This window comes from Homarus americanus, unplaced genomic scaffold (genome assembly GCF_018991925.1).
Source record: "Homarus americanus isolate GMGI-L3 unplaced genomic scaffold, GMGI_Hamer_2.0 scaffold1225, whole genome shotgun sequence".
In the NCBI taxonomy this organism is placed as follows: Eukaryota; Metazoa; Arthropoda; class Malacostraca; order Decapoda; family Nephropidae; genus Homarus; species Homarus americanus.
Window position 1 is genome coordinate 129,592 of NW_024722188.1, and position 25,750 is coordinate 155,341.

General features: G+C 40.7%; 1 protein-coding gene across 1 annotated transcript in view; it reads left to right on the forward strand.

The window, feature by feature from the left end:
* Window positions 1-3,377: 3,377 nt before the first annotated feature.
* LOC121862228 (Werner syndrome ATP-dependent helicase homolog) overlaps window positions 3,378-25,750 on the forward strand; it is a 64,458-nt gene continuing 42,085 nt past the window's right edge. The window contains exons 1-3 of the mRNA XM_042360316.1: window positions 3,378-3,477; window positions 16,615-16,792; window positions 19,240-19,382. Coding sequence (XP_042216250.1) covers window positions 19,350-19,382 — 33 coding nt within the window. The 5' untranslated portion in view covers window positions 3,378-3,477; window positions 16,615-16,792; window positions 19,240-19,349. The remainder of the gene's footprint in view (window positions 3,478-16,614; window positions 16,793-19,239; window positions 19,383-25,750) is intronic.

Sequence of the window (25,750 nt, forward strand, 5' to 3'; positions counted from 1 at the left end):
CCTGTCTCTAAGCGTTGACGACCCGAACGAAAACGACCACCTCACCACCATTACTTACACACCCGGGAAGCTCGTTCCAGACAACGCCCTTTCTGTGCCTCCCCACTGATCAGGGGTGACTCCTGATCAGAGGCGGCCCTGATTGGGAGATTTGTAACGGCTTTCTGCAGCGGACTTGGGCCGCGATCCCACTGGTGTTACTTGCACCAGTGGCTGCTTTTCTTTGATCATCCTTCTTTTTCGCTCTGGCCTGGGGACCTGCACCCTAGAGGTGTATTCGTCCTTGGGTACCCCCTGTAATTGTTCACCTCCCTCCCAGGAGTTTGTGAACAAGAAAGGGGGCAGGAGCAGTACCCATCCCTCCGCCGAGCCTTCCTAGGTAACCGTGATCGTGCGGGTCCACCTGGGAAGGGGGTGGCAATCCTGAATCCCTACCTCCCCCCTAATTAGGTACACTAGCTCACGTCTATAAGTGAGCATTCATTAACTCTAGGGAAGTAGGAACCCCTGACGGGGCTTCCGGGACAGAGTTGCGGGAACCACTCTACGACCACTCGACCAACAAGTGGCGGTGGGGAGTGTTGTAATTCCTGTAACGAACTCCATTCCTGGAATAGGTAGGTCTACAATCTCAAACCACGCAAGGGTGGCATGTCCACCACATACTCTCTGGAATGAGGGTACACCGGGTACGGATACGCTCCCATGAAGGGGGCGTGACTGACGAGAGAAAAACCGAATTGGCAAGACTCCTCACTGCGACCCTACTCCTCAAAATATCCAACCTCATCACGGCCAAGGACTTGTAGTGGAATTCTCCCCTACAAACGCTGTTTGTCGCTGCCTAGCCGACCCCACCAATTCCCAAGTGTATGTCTCGTGGTCTAGGTCAACCAGCGCCGCCATACATCACGGAGCGGGGGTCAACTGCTAAGCCACGCCTACCCCCGCTATTTAAGACCTGACCTCGTGGTGATCGCGCTTCCTACCCACAGCCACAGCCAGCAACACCTCTTCCTCTGCCGCTGCCTGGCGGCCTTCCCTCGCTCCTCCGCCTGCCTGGCGGTCCTCTCTCCCGCTGGCGAGCATGGCGACCCACAAGCTGTCCTTCTCTGAGCATCCTCACCAACCAGCTCTCTCTACATCATGCTTGTAACCATGCTGCCTTCCCAGCACCAAGCTGCATTGTACATCCAATGCAACATGTATATAGAGAGCACATTGTGAGTTTCCTTTCTCCATTCCATCCTGAGTGTGAACCAAACATCTTGAACCCCACAGACTCCTTCATCACCCTGTGCCTGACTGACAATGATGTGGTCTTACTCTTATCGAACGAGAGCACTAGGAAACTCAAGTCAGCAAAATTTGAAGTTGCAGTCCCTCCTCAACTCCGAGCAAGGAAATCAATTGTGGTCAAACGACTAGATAAAGCAATCGCCGAAGAATCAAGTGAACAGCAGTTGGTATCTGGCATAGAAGACAGAAACGAATGGGCCAAGGTGGAGGAAGCGGTCAAGCTGCCCAGACTGCCATCCATGCTCAAAATAAGAATCACAGAAATAGCCATGGCCCAAAGAGCAATCCAGGAGGGACTTTCTCTCCTACTACCATGTCAACAGTAGCCAGGTGGAGAAGGAGGAATTCTTCCCCATTATTCCATGCTGGAATTGTTACCAATATTCACACATGGCTACAGACTGCCCTAACAAGGACACCAAGCACGGCTCAGAATGCGGGAACAAGGAGCACACCTTTAGAGAGTGCAAAAACAAAGATGATCCCAAATGCCTAAACTGTGAAGGAGATCATAGAACACTGGCTACTCGTTTGCCCCATACGAAAAGCAATAGTCAACCAAAAGAAGAAGGAGAGGGCTTAGACGCAGGGACAGCAAAACAGGACATACTCAGCTGTGACAAAACTAACCAGAGAAACGACAAAGATCCTCGAAAAAGTCGCCAACACCCCCCGCAAAGCAACCTATTTTGCTTCAGCTTGGAAATAATCTTTCCGTAAAGATAATGACCTCCATAATCCACGCCCACATCATGAATATAGCCAGACCTGGAACTTTTGCCAAGGCAGCAAGGGACATGTTCGCCGCCAACAACCAGTCATGGAATCCCCAAACGATGTGCCTTCTACTGAAATTTGTAACTAAATATACAAACCAGAGCATTGCAACTCACGAACCATCAACTCACGAACCATCAACTCAAGAACAGACTATCTCAGACATACAACTCGAGCCAGCAAGCGAGGAAGAATCGATGGATGACGTAAGCGAAGATGAAACCACCACAATAACAGAACAAGCCGCCAGAGTCAACACCCAGAAAAAGAATCAAGCAGGAACTATGGCACCACCTTCTCCCAGAGAGACCACGGAGAACAAAGACCTAGGGTATGAAACTGGTATACGATTTTACTCCACTACAGCCCCCACCTCAAAGTCTCAACAGAAAGACTATTGGCAGAAATAAGGCAAGGCAAGATTAAATACACATATTCAGACAAAGACCTAAATGACACACATATTGAAACACTAATCAAGAAAGGAAGAATACTCACAAGACACAAAAGAATAGAATTGATCAGACGACATACAGAAAGATCCGCCTGGGCCTGGACAGGAGGGTGTTGTGGGGTTCAAGATGTTTGGTTCACACTCAGGATGGGATGGAGAAAGGAAACTCACAATGTGCTCTCTATATACATGTTGTATTGGTCACAGCCGGTGCTGGCAGCAAAGCAAGCGGGCGCGTGATGTAGAGAATGGTTGGTGAGGACGCTCAGAGAAGGACAGCTTGTGGGTCGCCATGCTCGCCGGCGGTAGAGAGGACTGCCAGGCAGGCGGAGGTGTTCTGGCTGGTTGGTGTAGGTAGAAAGAGACAGGTCACCACGAGGTCAGGTCTTAGCGAGTAGTAGGCGTGGCTTAGTAGCGACCCCGCCTTGATGTATGGCGCTGGTTGACCTAGACCACGAGGCATACACTGGGGAATTGGGGGTCGGCTACTCAGCGACAAACAGCGTTTGTAGGGGAGAAAACCACTACAGGTGTCTCATCAGTAAAAAAATGCTGCAACTGTAGGAAAAATCAAAGTATTCACAGACTGCTTTACACATCGTCTGTTAAATGTCAACAGACATAAACATATTACTTAAAAAGTATTATAATGGATTTGTTTCATATATGGAAAAAAGAGTGATTGAAAATACCGCAAGGTGACCCGCAGAAAAATACTTAAATCGTAATGATGTCCATTACTGAGTGAAGGTTCCCCATGGCTGCCTTAATGAATACATTTGACACTGATATATTATCATCCATCCCTGCACTCTGTATTAAAACAAGAAGACGTCACGAACGGGAGGTTTGTGTAACGAGATTGACGAAAATCTGGATTTATTTATGTTATTTACTGTAGTGAAGGGCGAGTGGTAATGACTGCCACTCAAACAACAGCGTCCCAGGTTTGTATTATTAACACTAAACCTGCCTGGGTGTATATTGACAAGACATATGGAGTAAAATTTTCAATATTTTGAATTGACTTGTAAGTGTTGTATACATTTCCAATGTATTATTTGACGTATTTACTCAGTGTATTAACAAGTTGAGACAAGCTTCCTCAGAGCCAGTGTTGTGTGCACTTAATCGTTATAAATGATCACATGTAAAGCATATACTGTACATAGTCAATACATCCGATTTTTCATAGAAAATTTATTTAAAACCCCTGCAATTTCACTGTTTTGCAGTGGACTTTGTCGTAGTTTGGGCAAATGTGTTAAAAATGGTTATTTCTAAATTAAACGCAACCTAACCTTAGTTGAGAAGGACATCAGCGGCTGGCATATTAAACAGGGTAAAATTATAGCTTCGGTCATCCACCTATTTGGAAGTTGAAACTATGTTTTTTCAATGGTTTTGATGTGTTTTGAACGATTCTGACCATTTGTACTGCAAATCACAAAATTTTGAGCATATCCCTTTAACTGATGATAATGGGGGACCTCCAGTGGGAACCAGGGATTTTGGGTGAGGGAAAATCACAAAAAAGTAATAATTTGCGAGAGAAATGAAGGTAAAATGATCATTTCGGTCATCCACCTGTTTAGAACCCAACCGTTAATAATTAGTCATAACACAGCTTTTCAAATGCAACCTAACCTAACATATCGTAACCTAATAAAATTCGCTGGATGACCGAAACGATAATAATACCAAAATAAAGGTCAGAATCATTCAAAACACATCAAAAACCATCGGAAAAACATAATTTCAACCTAACCGAACCTAACCTAAACCTAATAATTTGTGGAAGAAATGCTGCTGAAGAAACAAGTCTTAGAATTGTCTAGACTACTGATTCCAAAACTTAAAATTCTAAAATTCGCTGGATTACCAAAACGATAATATTGCCTTGAACAGAAATAACTTTCTATTATATGGTGTAATTTTTTGTTTTCTGTGGACGTGAGAGAAGCTGCTAAGACCAAGCGGCTCATAAACAAGCAGTGAATAGAGGAAAACATCGAGCTGAGATTGGGGTGCCACATGTTAATATCGCCATGAAAGACAAAGTAATGCTGTTAGAGTGAGCCTAGGGTTCTAATTGACCAAACAAAGCATTTACCCATATCTGAACTCAGCGATGAAAATATAGTAAGAAAAGATACATCAAAACAAATTGCACTATGACAGGTTTGTCATCAATATTAAATAATAGTTTACATATACAAACTGTACATACTCAGTTGGTATATAAACAGCAGTAAATAACCCTTATTAGTATGAAACATAAATGTGTGAGAAGGAGCACCTTTAGGAAAAACTTTTGAAGAAAACTTCTTTCTTACCCTAAAAGGAAAATTGGATGAACTGCAACTTTTAACTTTTGTTGATAATAGTGGAGGAGACGGCTAACACCAGAACGTGCTGTTTGATTACGTTAATTTTTTTCACAGATGTCCTTTGGATGATAGTAAGTAATAAAAATGATACCGCAATGTACAGAACCTAATAGAACATGACCTAACCAACCAAAAAATCATACCTAGCTTTACTTAACTTCCTAGCAGGGAGGACCTTTCCCCTCCCACCCCCACCATATTAAACAAAGTATTTACCCTGTACTCTGATATCTGGTACCAATGAAAGCAACTTTCTTGTGATGTATTTTAACGTTTTCTGATGGTATGCTCGGAACGGGTTGGATTGTTGCATAAAAAGAAACAGAGAACGGACGAGAATACATAGACAACGGCTGAATTTTCGGTGGAATATTTACGGTAAATAATTTTTCTTTCATGCAGAGTACGTAGAGACATCATTTTAGCATCCAATGGTAATTTTTTCACTATGTTTGACCCTCACAATTTCTGTCATATCCATACCCTGCCCACTACAAGTGATTTATGATCATAGATAAAGAGAAATTATAGAAGAAAATTGTCATATCAATTTTATTACAATCATCCAAAAAAACGAATGTGTTCAAATGAATGAAACTGAACAACTTCTTCTGGTGTTAGCTGTCTGCTTCAGTATTACCATAGTAGGTAATAAGAGTGATTCAACAACTTTTTATTTTATTCATAAGTATTTTTCTCGTATGGCAGCTGTATTGAGACTGTATTGTTAATGGTATGGTTAGGTTAGTCAAAAAGAATGTCATCTTAGTAATTATCATTGTATAGTCTGCCCACGTATGTGCATTAGGCTGCCATACCAATAGACATTTATGTTTCGCATATGGCTGCTGTACCTATAGCTTGTGTCGAAATGAAAAACAAAACAGTTGCACAAGAAACTGCTATCACCAGTGGAGAGAGAATTAAAAAAACTGCTGGTTTGAGGAGCCAGTGTTATCTATATACAGTACTGTACCATATTTACTGCACTCAGTCGCTGGAGATAATTTAGAACAAAACTGGGTAATGATTCATTTTGCTAACCCCTTTGATTTTTATATGGTAAAATTATAGTTTTGGTCATCCCTGCATTTAGATATCCAAACTAATCTAACCTAACCAACCTAATCTAACTTATATAACCTAACCTAACCTTACTTATAACCTAACCGGGGAGCTTCACCCCCAATCCCCCTAGGATTCCTCGGATGACCAAAACTAAAATAATACCTTTTATACAAAAACACATTATTCTGGTGTATTTTGGTACAGTATTTGTTCAAATACGACCTTCATTTCCTCGGGAAAATTCCCATTTATGAGGAAATAACAATTGGACCTTTCTTCAAGAAAAATATGTTTTCGTGTCAACAATTATAGGGGAACCCATGTGGAATCGGGGGTTTTGGGTGGGGAAAGACGGGATCTAACCTTACCTTACCTACGGTGATTGGCCAATATGACGTCACACACACGCCCTAAGCCAAAGAAGATACGACGTGCCCAAGTTACGAAGTGAAGTACAAGATTATACAAGATTTAGAAAAGGGAACGAGACAGGTTGATTTGGCGCGCCAGCATGGCGTGAACGAATCTACGATCAGGACGAGCAAGGAGGATGCAGCCAAGATAATAGAACACATGAACATCACAAAGTCTGCAGGTGCTTCAATGGTGAAGTACTGCCAGAACAAAGTGCTGCTCAAGCCAGAGCTACTTGATCGGCCAGGCAAGACGGAACATGGCGTGACACGCTGTCGGTTCAAGAGTATGCACGCTGAACTGTACGAAGCAGTGCACCGAAGATGGGAATTGCAGAGCCCAAACCTCGATGCTTCCTCTGGGGGCTGCAAGGGTTAGAGAAAACAAGATCACCAACATTAACAGGTGAAGGAGCGAAACTGACCGGTTATGCTGCTAGTGATTTTCCTCCATTCTACGTGTTATGGAGAAGGACAGTACACCGACGACCAGGTGTTCAACATGGATGAATCCGTCTGTTTTGGAAAGCTACCCTTCTGTCAAGTCTGCCAGCAAGTGTCGGGGCCGAAGTTGCACGGAGTGCATCACCGTTTTGTTTACCACCAATGCCTCCGGTACCTATAAACTGTTATCGGTGACCCACACAGCCCGCGCCGCGACGCCAAGAACATGGACATGACCAAGCTAAATGTCCACTGGCAACCGCACGTGAAGGCGTGGATGTTCACTGCTCTGTCCTCTCTGGTTTGACAACTCTGCCCCACGTCAAGAAATTTGTGAGCAACAGAATGTTCCATTCAACATTTTGTTGTCCTTGACAACTCACCAGACACTCTCGCCTACTGTTGGATCGTTACCCCAACGTAAGTGGTCTTCCTTCCTCCCAACACTACGTTAATCCAGCCCATGGACCAGGAGTTGATATGCAACGTTAAGGCTGCATGCTCTAAAGACGCTTAAGCTCCTGAACGACTGTACCAACACCAGGATGAGTTATGTAACCGTGACACTGATACAGAGTGATGAGAACGAGGAACAAGAGTTGGCGGATCAAGAAGTTCGCTACAAACAGTTTTGGAAGAAATTTAACGTCAAGAAAGCTGTTGATTTCTTGGTGGAGGCATGGGATCAGCTGTCTGTAGCAACGATTCGTCACGCATGGCGGCATGTGTTGCAAGGTATCCCAGGTGGGAGGCAGAATCACCCTGTGACCAGTGAGGTTCAGTTTGTTGCAGTGGCAGTGGACCTTGCAAGAGAAGCTGCGCAGAGTGTTACAGCTGCAGGCTTCTCCGAGACCACCAACGACGACATCATGGAGGTAATCAGGGATCCTGAGGTGACTGCCGGGAGATGCTAAAGCGATGACGTCAGTGAGGAGGCAGGTGGTGCGCCATCCCGAGAAGAACAAGTTAACGCATGGTAATGTTAAGGCTGCCATCGAGTTTGCAGAGAAACTCAAGCTCGCCCTTTCCAACGCCCGACGATAACCCGATGAAGTCTTCAATAACCAGCTGTTGCAGACTATGGAGCCGCACATCGTGTGTTACGAATCAACACTAGCCAGCGAACATCACAGACTTCTTCGCCAACAACCCACCACAGCCAAAGTCAGTGAAAGTGACAGTGACGCTTATGGACTTGGGGGATTTGTCAGGGGAGTAAACTATGGTGATAGTGATGGTGATTCACCTGAGGGCCAGTAATCTGCCCTTGCTTCGAACTAGCCGCCATTCCCCATGCGTCACCATCATCTTTTACTAACGTAAGTGTTAAACCTAACCTAACTTTGATTTTTTCTAACCTAACCGAACATAAGTGTTAAACCTTGATTTTTTCTAACCTAACCTAACGTAAGTGTTAAACCTTGATTTTTCCTTTACCTGGTACAGTACAGTATATTATTCTCTTATTGATATTTCTCTTCTATATTATGTGTGTGTGCATGCCATCATAAAGTTAAGATACTATTTTTACTACAAGGTACATATTAAAGTGGGAAGTACGGTCGCCCAGTCTCTATTTCAATTAACCCTATATGTTGTTATTTCAGCTTCGCTGTTTTACGGTACTGCTGGTTCAATTGACCACGTAAATGAAGACCCAACTGTATATCAATTTGTATTGCATACTTTTTACTTTTACTTTTATCCTCTTTGACAATGATCAGGTCGTTAGCCGCTTGGGTGGTCGGTCACTTCCACGCACTGTTGGCAAGTACTGGGCATGAAGTAGCTCCTGAATATATCGGAACCTGCTCCAGCGTTGGTCAAGTCTGGCCTTGAATGAGCTGCTACTCGTTGCCATCACAAGATTCTGGCAGGTTGTTCCAAGAGTTCACAATTCTCCCTCCAAAAAAGTTTGCTCTCACTGATTTCTGAACTTGTGGCTTCTTCAATCTTGAGCTGTGACCTCAGCGGATTGCCTATGGCCTAGATCCAGGAAATCCAATCAGTAGAACCTCTGAGATGTTTATTTACTTTGATTAGCGCCCCTTGCCCATATGTAGTGTAAGTAGGCAGTTACAGGCATTCTAATCTCTGGATAGCTAAGGTTCTGTAGAGCAGGCACCAGTTTGGCGGCCCTTGATATTTTCAATCAATTGAGTCTTTTGCATACCTTGGGGACCAGACAGGGTGACATTACTCCAGATGAAGCACCTTGCTCTTGAAGATCGTGACGAGCGTCAGACCATCTAGATATCCTAACGACCTTCTTATCGGACCTACTACTGTAGTTTTGTTGCCTGATTCACCTTCTCACAATGGCCTGAGAACTTAAGTTCCTTGTCGACATACACACCCAGGTCCTTTTCACATTTGGTAACAATTAATGCAGTTTTTTCATCCTGTTGGGACAAGTGATACGCCTCCTTAATTTTGGAAGTACTCTTGCACTTCATGACATGGAATCTTAGCAGCCATTTCTTGGACCATTCATGAAGCTGATAGAGATTTTTCTGTAGCTCTTCACAGTCTATTTGGTTCTTAATTTCCCTAAATAACTTGGCATAGTCTGCAAACATTTGTATGGAGAAGTGTATATCTTCTGGCATATCATTTATGAAGCAGACAAACAACAATGGGTTCGAAACTTTGCCAAGTGGTACCCTGCTTGTCACATATGATGATTTCGTACCATTTATCACCACACACTCTTTGGCGTTTGGTTCCCAATAACAAGAAAACTTCAATAATATACAGAGAAAAAATTAAATAGGTTCGCAGGTAACAAAAAACCTACTTAACTATTGTAATTTAGTAACGAACTACAGTACAAGAAAACACTCGATGTTTTACCCTGTGGTAGGTACCTAAAAAAATTAAGTCTGCAAACAACAAAAAACCTACATAACTACAGTACTGTACCTAACTAATGTGATTTAGCACCTAGAACATTAAGAAATTAATGAAGTATAAAATTTAGTTACCTTAAGGGACCATACCTTTTGTGAAGTGAGAAAGGGGGTGTTTAAATAGAATACAGGTATTTGTATGTGAATATTAGCAGAATGAATCTTCATGTAGTGAGGGATACCTGTTACAGTGAACCCCTACTTTACGCGGTCAATTGAACCCACGCGTCCTGTAAAGCGAGAAAAGCAAGTGAAACAAATATAACATATGGGATTAATTGAAATAGAGACCGGTCACCCCCAAACTCCACTTTTTCTCCGACCAATATGTACTGTTTTGAAATAATATCTTAACTTTAGGATGGTTTTCACACACACACGTAATATAGAAGGAACAATCAATAAGATGATAATAATATACCAGAAGAAGTTAGAAAAGTCAAGAAGCTGAATATTCTACTTTAGTAGAAGAGATGAACGCGCGAATGGAGTGCCGTTCCAGGCAGGCCGGTTTCGGCCCGTAAGAGTCTTCACTGCCACCCGACTTATTAGTGCCCTTTGGATAAATCCTCCAAAGCCCATCATCGTCTGCCTACTATCACTGGCTAGGCTGGCTGTGGTGGGCTGCGGGCTTAAGAACTCGTAATACTTTGCTGACGGGTTGGTGTTGATGTTGTCGTGATACACTTTGATGTAGGGGCCCAGTCTGCAACAGCTGGGGTAGTAAATAATTTATACCGCTGTCGTCAGGCCGCCGGAAAGGAGGAGTTGAGTTTCTCAACACACTGGCGGTGGCACCCCTTACATTACTTTTTGGCGAGCAACTTGCGTTCTTCTTGGACATTGCATACGCCTGCCCTGCCTTCACTGACGCCATCATCATCATCTGTGCGCGCATCTCGTCGCGGCAGTCACAGCAAGAACCTCTTATCACCTCCATATGCCGCGTCGCGCAGGCCCCTATGGTGGCTCCGGCAGCTGTAACACTGGCGCAGCTTCTCTGGCAAGGTCCACTGCTACTGCAACAGCCTGCCTCCACTCCAGTCACAGATTTACTCTGCCCACCTGAATACCTTGCAACACATGCTTCCATGCGCGATTGTTCAGCTATAAGATGAAGCTGATCCTATGCCTCCACCAAGAAGTCCACAGCTTCCTTTGACGCTGGAATTTTCCAAAATTGTTTCACAAGTACTTCCACCGCCAACTGTTGTTCCCGGTCGCCTTTGTTTTGCGGTGTCACCCAGGTTACGGAACTATCCTGTGGTGCTGAAAATTAACCAGAAGCTTAAATTTCTTTTCAAAAGAGAATGTGTTTACATTAAGCAGATCAATTTTTGGTCCATGGGGCTGTATTAATGACTTAGTGTTGGGAGGAAGGAAGACCACTTACGCTAGCACTATCAACAGTAGCGAAGTGTCCGGTGCGTTGCCCGCTAAGCAAATGTAAAATCTGAATGGAAATACTGTGTTGCTCATGAATTTCTTCACGCCAGGAACGAAATAGTCATCAAACCGTGAGAGGGACAGACTAGAGAACATCCACGCTTTACGCAGGGTCAGCGAAGTATATTTAGCTTGGTCATGTCCATGCTCTTGTGGCGGCGGCTTATGCGGCTGTGTGGATCACCGATAACTTGAGCTTAAGGTGCGCACGGAGGCATTGGTGGTAAACCGGACGGTAATGCTCTCCTTCTGCACCTCCGGCCCGACACCCTGCTTTTCGGCATTCTCTACAAACGGGCGTCTTGGAAGGTAAGCTTTTTCCAAAAAGACCAGATTCGTCCATGTTAAACATCTGGTTGTCGGTGTACGTCCTTCATAATCTCAATGAAAACGGAGGAAATTCCCTTTAGCCGCAACACGTCAGCACTAGCCGTACCACACCAGCTAATGTTAATGTTGGTGATTTTGTTCTCTTCTTAAATCTCTGCAACCACCCAGGGAGCACAGCGTCGGCTCTGGTACCACCCCGTGACACCTCGGCATGGCTGAAGTTCACGCATTTAGTCCTTTTTACTGGAGCGCCGCGGTCCACTCGCTTGGGCGTAAGTTCCGCTTCGCGCCTGATCTTAATCGGCAGCCTCACAAGTACTCTCTTCTCCGTCTTGAGAAGCACCTGGTTGTGGCATTACTTGATCATAGAATTCCGTAGACTTTACGCATCCTCTTAATTGTCTGATCGTGAGATTGGTAACACTCATGCTGGAGCGCCGAGATCAACCTGTCTTGTTCCTTTTCTCCAACTCTCTTGGATGATCTTGTATTTAATTTCGTAGCTTAGGGAACATCGTATTTTTGGCTTAGTAAAGGTCCAGGTAATGCAAGGTTTCTTTTGTGGTGGTGGTGGTGGTCCCCGGGGTGGAAGCTTCCATTCTTATGGAACACCGAGCATACATGGTGTAGCCGGGAGGGGCGTTACTGACGCTGGTAGGTCAAGGCTTGAACGCCTCCTATGGCGGCACGCCATAGTACATTAAACCAATCACAGCTAGTGGGGAGAGAGGTAAGGATGCTTGGCCCAATCATAGTCCGATACATCATATGACGCCACCGATAACGCAACAAAGACATACACTGCGCAACTGGCCGCTGCTTACCCAACATGGCGGAGGTTTGAATAAAAATAGGCGCGGCGCAGAGGACTGCCAGCCGCTCAAGGTAAAGGGTACACGCACGGTAAAGTGAGCATTCCGTGTGTTCGCAGGGTACCGCGTAAAAGTGGAAACAGAAGTGAAACTGCGTAAAGCGGGGTTTTACTGTACTTATAACTGGAAAAATATGAAAGCACTCCAATGTATTTTATAATTTTTTCTGCGCTATTTCCCAATATAAAAATCAACATAGAGTTCCGTGGTTGTACTCTGCCAATTCTTAAATTTTAGATTGTTCATGAAATGACACAAAACTGCCAAGACAAAGATAAGGTTAGGTTAGATAAAAATATAGGTTTATTTTTTATTTTTTGTGTTTTTTACCAAATTTACGTTGGGTTGGTAACGTTTTCATGAATTTGCCCAAGAAATAAAATGAGATCCATTCAAAACTCATTGAAATACAGTATACAGGAAAAAACATAATTTTGTCCAAAATGTCATGGGCAACTAAAACAAATGATGACCCAAAACTAAAAAGTTCCAGCCTTATATTTTCAACAAAATGTACAACAGTATCCTGCTCATTTTATATGTAGTACTGTATATCCTATTAACATTCTGATGTTAACAAGCAGTTCTGAAAAGTGGAATGTTTTCAATAACAAATGCATTGAATAAAGAAAGAGCTCTTAAAAACTAATGAACAGTCAACGTTGACAGAAGTAGCTTTATGACTCACCTTTCTGGATCCTTTGGAAATGGGAAGTAAGACAGGTTTCTGTACCTTTTTGTGTTAGGGCTGTTAGTAGCTGCCTAGTAATGGACTTCCATTGCACCTGGTAAAAAAAAAGTGAGCAAGACAATAAGAGAATGTGAATTCACCAAAATGTGTGCCTTCTTTCCTTTAATCCTTGCCTGCCAACTATTTTGTTTACCTAGCAGCGTTCAGTAGTGCCAGATTTGGGGGTGAATGTTTTCGCCCATTGGAGTGAGCCATCCTCGTCAGGGGTAGATCCAGGAATGTCAAAAGTGGAACCAAGAAGTTGTGGGTGGGAGAACATAGCGAGCCCACCCAGCTGCCCCCGGATTTTTTTTAAATCTGCCCAATATGATAGGCATTTTGAGGCCACATGTACTTGATATTAGGAGATATTCTGAGGTCAGTAATAATTACTTTTTGCTTTACAAAAATGCCTGAGTACAATACTGCAAGAAATAAAAAGTACAGTGGTCCCTCGGTTAACGACCTTTAACGAGATTTCGGTTAACGATTTACCTTCCATAAGATTCTTAACTTCGGTTCACGAGCAATCCTCGATTAATCGAGTTTTTTTACGAAATACTCACACATAAGCCTTGCATTTGGCAGTCCACCAGCTGTAGTATTAGTCCGCCAATACAGTAATCGGTTTTAGGCTAAATTCTTACTATTTTAATAAATATCAGAAGTTTATACTATTCAATTATTTTAAGTTTAATATTAACTTTTTAGTCATTTTAACAATTATTGAACATAATTGAAGGTAAAGAAACTAGCTTCTGGCGGGCCATCCAGCCTGTTAACACACCAGACAGGTGTTAGTCTCTCTCTCTCTGTTTTCAGTGGAGGTAACATCTTGCTTGAGACTCTTCAACTAAATGCTTTTTTCTGTGTTTCCAAGCAAATTATTGGTCATTTTGAAATATATTTTACATATTGACAATATATAATGCAGGATTTAAAGAAAATAATCTTGAAATACACCAAGAGAACTAAAATTTTATGGGTGAAATGGTGCCATGTGACTTCTCCACCCCAATGCCTTCTTCTTCCTTTCTCCTCCACCCCCATTCTAATTCCCATCATCATCATCATCCAGGAGCCTTCTACATACACACCCCAAAGTAAGTGTACTTTTCTACCCTTTTGTTGAATTTAGGCAATTTCGGTGAGCTGGAACCACTACCCAAAACCCATTGAAACAATGGTTCTGGTTAACGAGCAACCTGCTGGAACGGATTGTGCTCGTTAACCGAGGGACCACTGTATTGAAATTTCCCAGGACCCCCTGACCCTACAGTATAGAATCCTTGCAAAGTTCACTAATCCACCAATCCACTCACTCAGCTACTTTACAGTCACCTAACGAATAATAAACGTAACGCTGGCGGGCAACTGAAAAGGTATAAGGATAGTCTTAAGACAAAACTGAAATAGTGCCAAATCGACCCCCCTCACCTATCAGGCGATTACTCCACATCGTAATGCTTGGAGGAGCACCACACAAGAAGGTGTCAATACTTTTGAGTTAGCCCGACTACATACCAAGGCAGACAAGCGCCAATGCAGGAAAGACGTCACCACCGTCCTTCCTGCACTAGAAGTAGCCCCCCACATGTGTAACCTCTGTGAGCAACCCTGCCTGTCCCGAGATCGGCATCCTTAGTCACCCGAGAACTGACCAACGTAGGTGACATCCCTAATAACTCACATCATTGTATCATAGCTGGATGATTGTTATATTCAATTCTGAGTGACAGCAAAGTATTAGTAGTAGTAATGAGCAGTCAACAAATACATCACAATATTTTACATTCTCAAATTGGCATAAAACAGAGCTTTCTGATTGGACAAGGAATAGTTATGGTTGAGGCCTTGTTGGCGTCAATTGCTTTGAGACATGTGATAGAGATGGTTGGTTGTAGGGGCAATCATTAAACCAGATGTGACCGATTGTAACTTGGGGATGGGGTAAGGTATGACTACATCGGGGTGACCTGTACTCTGTACTGTAGTTTGGTGTGGCAGAGATTTTGTATTCACGGAGTGTGTTCTGCGGCACATCTTTTTCTCTGGAAATATCATTTTGGGTTGTAAAAAGTGTTCCATCTTTGTCAGGATGACAAGTTTTCCAAAGCCGCTGTAAATAAATTTTCTCACCCATTATATCTGTAATACCTGCAAAAGAAAAGCCATTTTTTTAATTTTTTTTATTTCAGTACTCATCATTCCTCCTCCTTCCCTCCCTCAAAAAAAAATCATCAAACCAAAAAGATCTGTAACTTCTGTAATGGTAAGTTTCTTGTAAATTTATTTATCAGCTGGTGGAGCTCTTCAGGAATTTTACCCCCCAAAATATATTAATATATAATATGTTTGGCTTAGATAGGTTTTTCCAAAGTTTTATTAATGGGTTCATGACAATGTACAGTACACTATCTCAAAAGAGTATCTGGCCACACTGTGTGGAACATAATGAGACCACGGATGATAGATATTGGGACATGTATTTACTTAGGTATATACCTGTAGTTTAACATCAATAATGCAATGTGTATTTATTTTGGCATAATTAATATGATGTTCGGTTACCAAATGTAGGATCAGTATGCCACGAGTCACATGTACCAACCCTACCGGGACATTACGAGTTGCATTTAGCATTTCGGAAGTCATTGGACCCTATCCTGGCAGATACATTTTTGAGATGTACAATCAACAAAAAATTTGCACCTTTATGGTGTTATACAGTATGACATACTGGACCAAGAATTCTGAGCAACACTCATGAATTATGTATTGTATTCCCATTAATTTCTCTGTATTGACTACTGTACAGTATATGTGATATACACAATGCATCACACAGTCAAAGTACCAACCTTACCAAATGAACATGGCCTATGTTACTGATTGTTGCAAAACCTGTCAGCCCAGGGCTGCAGAAAATTATGTTGTTGACTGTACAATTTGATTATTTAATGAAATATAAGACCTCTGCTTATTTCTAATCTAATATTTCAGTCTAAGTACTGTAGTGATTAAACCCAGCCATCTTAAGTTAACCTTATAGGAATGGCTTTGGAAATTTAAGAGAGGGTCTGTGTAGACAGAGTAGACAGACAGACAGGCAGAGATAAGTAATGAAATGTGATATAGACAATGAATACTGTATATATTTTAGAGAGTGAGAACAAATAAATGAAAGGATGGACTACAATTATGAACTGTTTCATTAGTCTTTAAAGGTAGGGAATTTCCTTTGCAGCTGTTCATTCTAAGGATATTTATTACTGTATTAGCTAACTGCCTTTTGAGGCATCTTTTTTCTATAGTTCTGTTACATAATATGATTCTATAGATAAATTACCCTTTGCTGCAAAGCAACTTCTTGATGTTGTCCCCTATACTTTCCTTGTTTGAAGTTGTGCCTCCAAATCCCGGCTCAAGCACTGGTATATTTGCATTGGTAATCTTATCTATATATGAATCCTTTTCCATAGGTTAATGTCAGCATGACATCCACTGCAATGGAGGACAAGTATTTGCAGGAGATGGCCGAGGCATTTGGTTATGAGGATGGTTACCAGGATGATATATCTCAAAAAGAACTGGAGAATATCTTTGAGGATGATGATCTGGATATGTCTGAGGGTCCAGATTACTCTCAAATCATTGTTGGTGAGGTTTTCTTATAAAGATAATGATGGATTTTTAGCTTGACTGATTGTACCTTCATGAGCTAGTGTTATGAAAGTGAGTGACTGAGTATTTTTATTTACAAGAATTTCTCAGAAATCAAAGTTGTTTGCTTCATATTGTTATACAAGAGACCAGTAAGACAGTGTAATCTGGAGACCCATCACCACCCTCCCTAGCTAGTATAGTCTCTCCTCTCCATATTCAGACTCCTGCATATCTTGACCCAATTGATCTTCTTCATTTTCTCCACATACCTGAGCCATCTCAACCTACCTCTAAGCAAAACCTTGCTAATACTTTCAGCACCGAGACAGACTTTTGATGAACCTCCGCTTTCACCTCAAATTCCTCACTTTCCTTGCCATTTATTCCTACCTGCTTAAGTCCTCATGCAATGCCATAAACACTTGAACAAGACACTCCATGACCCTGGACTCTCTCACTGTCGAATGTCTTCTGTAAGTTTACAAATTTAGAGTTTCTTCCCTGATATTTCTCTTGTAATTGTCCATTATCTAACTTATCAATTTATCGATCACTTTTCACAACTTTCATAACTTGATCTAACCGCTTCGGGCATCACCTTTACCCTTGTAAGTATTCACAGTCACACTCTTCAGCCAATCAGATGGAACAAAACAGTCCATCATAATAATGACATTAATCAGTTCGGTCTCCATCAACACGCTAACTTGTCTAATGCTTTCAGTATTTTTGCAGCTGTTCCAGAGCAACCTATCCAGTCTTCATTTTGTCAATTATTTCCTTCACCCATTCTCTTTCAATCCTTGGGCTTTGATGCCAGGTTGCTCCTGTCCCTATCAGACTCCTCATTCAGCAGTTCGATTATAGTATTTAATACAAGTATTCTTGAATTTCTCATTATCAGTACTGTAACTTTATTACCATAGTCATTTTCATGCACTTCTCACCAACAACATCCTTGTTTGTGAACCTTTTTTGCCATGCTTTTCGATACCTGTATATACTTCACCTCTAGCATCAGCACTATTCAGCATATCCCAGAAATGCATCCTGTTCATGCTTCTTAGCCTTGTGAACCTCTTTTCTGTCCCTGCGCTTGACCTCCAGCTGAAAAGACCATAAAACTGTGATGAAGATTACTTCACTAGTCTACTGTAGTCAGATTTTGCTTAAGCATCTAAAGCTGACTGCCTGTGTTGAGGCTCATGATGGGTTCAATGAAAAAGCCATACATCCACACATTACGGTATTCAGTTACTGCATTCAAATTAGCTGACTGTCTCCACTCAGATATTTCATGTTCCTGTTGTGATCATACTCCAAGTGAGCAATAAATTCCTTCTGGCCTTTTTATGATTTGCAGTGAGTTATGAATGACCAAAGTGTTATTTATTAAACCTGTTTATTGATGGTCTTTATTTCAGCAATCACAATTAGTTTGCTCAATATTTACTCCAGTTGCTGTATCTGTATCTTTTGGGTAATATCTCCTGAACTTGGTGCATTTGCAATTATTAAATACTGTACAGTATATTCCAAATATCAATATTGCATGATCACTTGATTTCTGTTTCATTAAATTTATTTTTATGATATTCTGACTAATTTCTGGTCATAGAGTTACATAATATCTTTAATTTGCTTGATTTTAAATTTAAATTTTAAGCTACATTTTCTGTATATAGAGGGCCCCACAAGTTTATGGATTTTATTTTGGGTCCTCTATTAATAGCGGATGACACTCTGGATGTACCCAAGAATGGGGTAGTTTTAAAAGTGCCGGCATTTTTGCGGCTGGGACAGAGCCATTTGTTCTAGAGACAGTAATTTCCTTAACAAAACAACATATCTGTATTAAAATAAATACATTATACTCTCACAAATAACAAAACAAATTTATTAAAAAGTGACAGTCTACCCTCAAGGCCGTCGTTATTACTTTATTAATAAAGCAAGGACTTGAGGGTAGACTGTCACATTTTTAATAAATTCACTTCTGGTTATTTTAGAGAGTATTTTCCCATTATTATTTATTTGTGTGTGTCTACACACACACACACACACACACACACACATACCCTATACAGTATACAATATAGGTAAAAGAAATAATTGTCCAAGGCAAACACATAAAGGGAATATACATTACTTTGTACACAAGTAAAAATGTAACGCCCCCCTCCACCCCCGGTCTGCAAATGTTATTCAGAGATTTGGCGATTTGCGGCCATTTTGAGAACCTGACCCCCGCGAATTTGGGGGCCCCCCTGTATATATTTTGTATCATACTGAAGTAACCAAAGGGATTTATTGGTTTTAACCTACAAGAATGAATGTCTTCATGTATGTTATCTACTTCTGAAACTGATATACTGTATATTACATGACATTCAAAAGAAGTTGTAGTATGTTATGTTAAAATTGAATTTTAAATTTTTTAGGATCAGACAACTGACATAGAAAATGACGTTCTTCCTCAAGGGATTCCTGCACCAAGCAAAGATCACCTCCGTGTTCTCCAAGAATTTTTGGTCACTCAGCCTTTCGGCCTATGCAATGGAAAATCATCCATGCTCTCATGCAGGTAATGTATCCATTTAATGTAAAAAAAATTAGTTATCAATCACCCATTTCCCTTCTACTTCTCATTTACTTACTCATTACACCCTTGAGGATTCAAAGTTCCTCTCATATTGATCCGAAGGGAATAAAGACAAATTTTTATTATAAGTAGTCTCAGAGAGGTTTTTCATAAAGCAAACCACATTTCTGTATATCCCAGAAATTATCTAAGTACTTCATATACTCTTTTCCATCCATATCTCTGTACTCACATGACCCTTTACCCTTTGAATGTATCTCCAACTCCAGGATCTTATGGACACTAAATTTGTATCAACAGCCTCCTCATTACCTTTAAACAGTGATATCCCTGTTAGCCAGAACAATTGGTGCAAAGCACTTCCGGGGATGAGATATTTCTGGCTAACCAGACGACTTTCTCAAACCCGGAAAAATTCCTTATCCCCGGAATCTTCTGGTTACAGGAGGCCTCCGATCTATGGTTCAACTAATCGATTCATATTTAAGACCCTGGTTAATTTAGGACCCAATTCGATTTACACCATTATTTTCTTCGTATTTACAACGAAAATAGAATAAAAAATAAAGTAAAATTACATTTTCATATAAATAATAACTAAATCCCGATATGTATTACAGTCAACTCACTTTACGCGTCCCACATTCCGCTTCCACGCATTAACGGGGCCCTGCCAGAACCCAGGATGCTCACATTCCTCATGTGGTGTACCCCTTTACGCGGGTGAAGTATAATTTTTATTTAGCTCATAAAATTCATACAAATTATCCGCCAGAATATAATTTACATTGCTGAAATTCTTACAATTTGATGATCATTGAATATAAACATCATAGATTTTGCATTAGACATACAAATTTTAGATATAATACTCCTGAGTAAATATGTTATCTTGTGTGCAAAATATATGACATTTATATTCAAAATATTTCTGGTCTTACAAGGAATCCAGCAATGTCAATTATATTATCCTAACTTTAGTCTGATTTATTCTTTATTACAAAGGTAAACAGTCTGGTATTCCCACACATTTATCTGGTTGGGAGGGTTGGTGGGTGGGAGGAGGAGGGAGGGACCATGACCCACCACCTGGCACGGTGTGAAGAATATATATTTTTTATTAACTGAAGATATTTGTTTTAGCTCATAAAATCCATACAAATTACCCTGCCAGAATATAATTTACATTGCTGGAATTTTTACAATTTGATGATCATTTTGAATATAAACATCATATATTTTGCATTAGAACACAAATTTTAGATACAGTGGGTATGCTATAACGAATGGATCCTACTACTAATATTCCTATAATCTAACGGTTTACCTATAAAATTGAGAATGCTATAACTAACTCGAACCTACTAAATCTAACGCTGATGAATACGGGACTATTTCGCCTGGCGATGAATATTGTTGTACCGCCCACACAACAAGAGCCAGGCCATCTTTGTCTCATTGTGTACAGTGCACCACTGTTTTGAAATTTCGTCTTTTGATGTAGCTCGTTATTTGTATAACTATTTTGTTATACAAGTATACAATTGTAACAATGAGTCGCCCAAAGCGAGTGAGAAAGCTAATAACCCTTGAAACTTAGAAAGAAATTGTCGTGAGAATGGAAGAAGTTACGTAAACTTAGTGATGAATATGGGATGGCAAATCGACTATATGATTTTGAAGAATAAAGAGGAGTTAAAACTGTGCAAGTGGCTAAGGGAATCTTAGACTTAGCAAAGCAAAGTGTAATGTGATTGAAGAGATGGAAAATTTACTCTTAGTGTGGATAAAGGAGAAAGAAATGGCAGGTGGTAACATTAGTGAAGCTTAATTAGAGAAGGCTAAACAATTGTTTGAGGACCTTAAAGCCAAGACTCCAGTGGAAGTGATAGTGATGTGCCAGTGTTTAGGGGTACCTGCATGCTGAATAACACTAAGGTAAGATAAAAGTACTTGTTTTTACATTTTCAAGGAATTTTTCAGTGTTAAGTGGTTGTATTTCATAAGGAACGATTAACCCGATGTTTAATGCTGCACTAACGAGGTTCTGGAACCAATTATGTTCGTTATAGCATCCCACGTATAAATGTTTAATTCCAGTAAATATGTTATCTTTTAAAAATATGCAATTTATATTCAAAATATTCCTGGTCATACGAATCCAGCAATGTCAATTATATTATCCTAACTTTAGTTTGAGGTTATTTATTACTATACCTGGTTCCCACTCAGAGAGGGAAGAGCCAGCCAGTGTAGTGTGAGAAGAGGGGAGAGTTGAGTCCATTATTTGAATGGACATTAACTTGGCTTAATTGTATTTCTCTTTAAGTATTAATTGTGTGCATGTACCATCATAAAATTAAGATGTTATTTTTACTAGAACATAGGTATTGTGTTGGAAAAAGTGGAGTTTTGGGGGTCAGCTGGTCTCTATTTCATTTAATCCCATATGTTATGTTATTCACTTTACGCGTTTCTCACTTTCCACGGTACCCTGTGGGTTACATTAACCGCGTAAAGTGAGGGTTGACTGTATGCAAATAAAAAAACACGCCTTGTGCACGGAGAGTGCCAGGCTTATGATTGGTGATATCAGCATCACTAGTATAAACTGTAGCAGCTTGGCGGCCTTTGTTTTCACCGATCTGAATAAGAAAAGGAGAAAAACATTCTCAGGTTTCTTACGGCATTTTTGCGTCCCTATTCAACATGAGCAAGAGAACAAGTGAAGGTAGTGCTGGTTCAAAAGCTAAAAGAAAGTGTATAAGCTTAGCCGAGAAACTGGATGTGTTAAAATAATATGAAAAGGGTGAAAGGTCTGCGAATATTTGTCGTGATCCCAATATACTTTATACCTGGGGAGTGAAACCTACCCCAAGTTATCATCAAATAAAGGAACAAACAGGGAACACGGCAATAATTATCCCCACAAAAAAAAACGACTCAACTGAATGTACTTGAATAAATAAGAATAAGTTAGAGTAAGTGAGTCACAAATGGGAAGATAATTAAATAATTCAATTTATGTTCTTAAAAGAGTACTGTCTGGCAACCATGGAATTTAAGGGAATAAGTGATTGTATATTAAAATAAGAGTGATGCCGGAAGGGTGAAATATACCTAAGGAGTTAAATCAAATGAATACTACTTAACATTAACTGTATTAAACACAGACATTACAATATATACAGAGCAATCACAACCAACTGGTTATTTCCTACCAAATAGAAATCCTTAACACCAGGATCCCTTCCAAGGCCTAAATTAACGCGGCTAATTAATTACCAGATACCACTAGGGTATTGTAGATGACTGAACAAGGCACGCCTGTAATGGGTCGGGTGTGGACACATCCTGCCTATAGCCTATACCACGCTGGAGAGAGTCTCTGGCCACACGATATGAGTAGCGCCTTAGCCTCATGTGACCCAGGACATTGCCAAATAGTCTATAACTAATTAATACTACTTTGGTTTGACTTAACAGAGTAACACAAATGATGCATATAATGACATACATAGATATACAATTAACCTATGTAACAACAATAAGATAATAGTAAAAATAACAAGTTATTAATAGCTTGTGTGGATGAGGCGAACAGATACCACACGACATAAGGTTTCGCACAAAACCTTATCAATATTATATGGAGCAATTAAACATATTTTCTAAAGTGGATCCATTAACAGAACAAAGCCTTAAAATTAACAGGATGTGAAGAAATGCATGACCTCTACAAAGATGTATAATGAGAAAGAAAAGCTACTGAAGGGTTCTTTCAACAACTTTATCATTTGAAGGCCTAAAACGTCTACTCTAGCTACACCATCAACTTCAGCACATAAGCAGTTTCAGTAACACCACATCTTATATGGAAAGCTCAGCTTCAGCCGTTGAACCTACAGCTTCAGCCAGAGTTGAACCTTCGCCAGCCAGAGTGAAACTGATATCGTTATCTGAGTAAAACTCTCACAACATTCATTGGCTCTCTTATGTCTGACTTTACCACCATTTGTGAGTAGAATTTTGTTTTACATTAGTAAGTACAGTATTTATTAAAACATATATAACGAACATGAATGTTTATAGTCTTTGTAGAGAAATGACAATATTTTCCATGTATGTACTTACATACTATACCCCTAATCCATTTAGTTTTTTTTTACCATTAATGGTTAGCTACTTTATTGTTCCATTTATTAACATTAAATATCATTACTTAAAACATACATATTAATTTTTATATTATCACTGTTTTGCTGCAATCTTATTTTTCTTCAGTTTCTTATGTAGAACCATCGCCACCACCACTTAAAATCATGAAAAACAATTCATCTCTTTGTTGTTTTAATATTTTATGTATTATTAATGAAATTGTAGTCTATTTTATATAAACATTAATTCAATCAAATACAGAAATAAACAATAATGAATCTTTTGTACATATTCTTAATAAGATAAATGACGTGGTTTCTTTAAGGCCAAGTACTGTATACATTGGCTTGCCTCACTATCACTCTCTTTTCTTTAACATCAGTGGTTACTTTACTGTACATTAAGTAACATTAATTATAACATACATATTTGTTTACATTAATTTACTACAGCAACAAACTAGGTCTTATTTTTCTTCAGTTTCAGATGGATAACTATTATGGGTGTAAACCACTGACAAACAATAATGTGTCCCATCTCCTCTTACTATTATTATATAATATTCAACAACCATTCATAAACATTATTATACAGTTTACATTTCAGTTAATAGAAGAGGATAAAACAAAATATGAAATACCTTGGTAATGCATATTACGCCTTTATTTTAATAGTAATTAATGACCACCTTACCGCAAATATTGAGCACATTACCATCGTTATTCAAGTTTACTGTACTGGAAAGTTTCCAAGTGTCTAAATTAGACATCTTGCACAGACGGACACTAGCCCACCCCCACCCAGAATGTTTCAAACTAGGATGTATTCAGTCTAAACTACGAGTCCATAAATGTCTAAATTTGTTAGGAAACACCATTTCTTTAGTACATAATCCAGAATAGTTTATCTAAAGTTTGGTTAAATAAATATATTTTAAAACAAAAAAAGTGTGATGGTCATCCTATGACTGATGATGTTCGTAAATAAGTATAAGTATAAATGAGTTGTATCCCTTCAACATTACGTTACATAACATTTAAAATATAGTGTGAGAATGCAGAAAGGTGCTGGTAATTAGAGAGATGGAGTGGAAATGAGTGTTGCCGCTCCCTCAACAGCTGATATTTAACTCGCTACACACACAGTCCATACACATGTGCACCACACACTCAACCGTCATACACAACCTCACGACCATACTGTCTAATTCTGTTGGGGATGTGGGTGGTGTTGAGGAGGAGTGTGTGTGTGGGGGTGTGATGTTGAGTGATGTTTGTGTGTGTGGATGGTTGTTGAGGGTGTGTGTGTGTGGATGGTTGCTTGAGGGTGTGGATGCTAGAATGTGAGTGTGATGTTGGGGTGTATGTTTGTTGGAGGAGGTGTGTGTGGTGTGATGTGTGTGAGGATGGTTGTTGGGTGTGTGGATGGTTGAGGGTGTGTGTGTGGATGGTCGTAGGAGTGTGTGTGATGGGGGTGTGATGTTGGGGTGTGTGTGTGGTTGTTGGAGTGTGTGTGTGATGTTGGGGTGTATGTGTGGTTGTTGGAGTGTGTGTGATGTTGGGTGTATGTGTGGTTGTTGGAAGGTATGTATGGGGGTGTGTGTGTTGTTGGAGGGTATGTATGGGGTGTGTGTGTTGTTGGGGGTATGTATGGGGGTGTGTGTGTGTGTTGTTGGAGGGCATGGGGGGGTGTGTTGTTGGAGGCATGTATGTGTGTTGTGAGGCAATGGGGGTGTGTGTTGTTGAGGGTGGGGGGTGTGTGTTGTTGGAGGGTATGTATGGGGGTGTGTGTGTTGTTGGAGGGTATGTATGGGGGGTGTGTGTGTGTTGAGTGGATAGAGTGTGTGTTGAGTGTGGGTGTGTGTGTTGTTGGAGGGGTGTATGGGTGTGTGTTGAGGGTATGTATGGGGGTGTGTGTTGTTGAGGGTATGTATGGGGTGTGTGTGTGTGTTGGAGGGTATGTATGGGGGTGTGTGTGTTGTTGGAGGGATATGGGGGGGGTGTGTGTTGTTGGAGGGTATGTGTGTGTGTTGGAGGCATGGGGGTGTGTGTGTTGTTGGAGGGTATGTATGGGGGTGTGTGTGTTGTTGAGGGTATGTATGGGGTGTGTTGTTGGAGGGCATGTATGGGGTGTGTGTGTTGTTGGAGGGCATGTATGGGGGGGTGTGTGTTGGAGGTATGTATGGGGGGTGT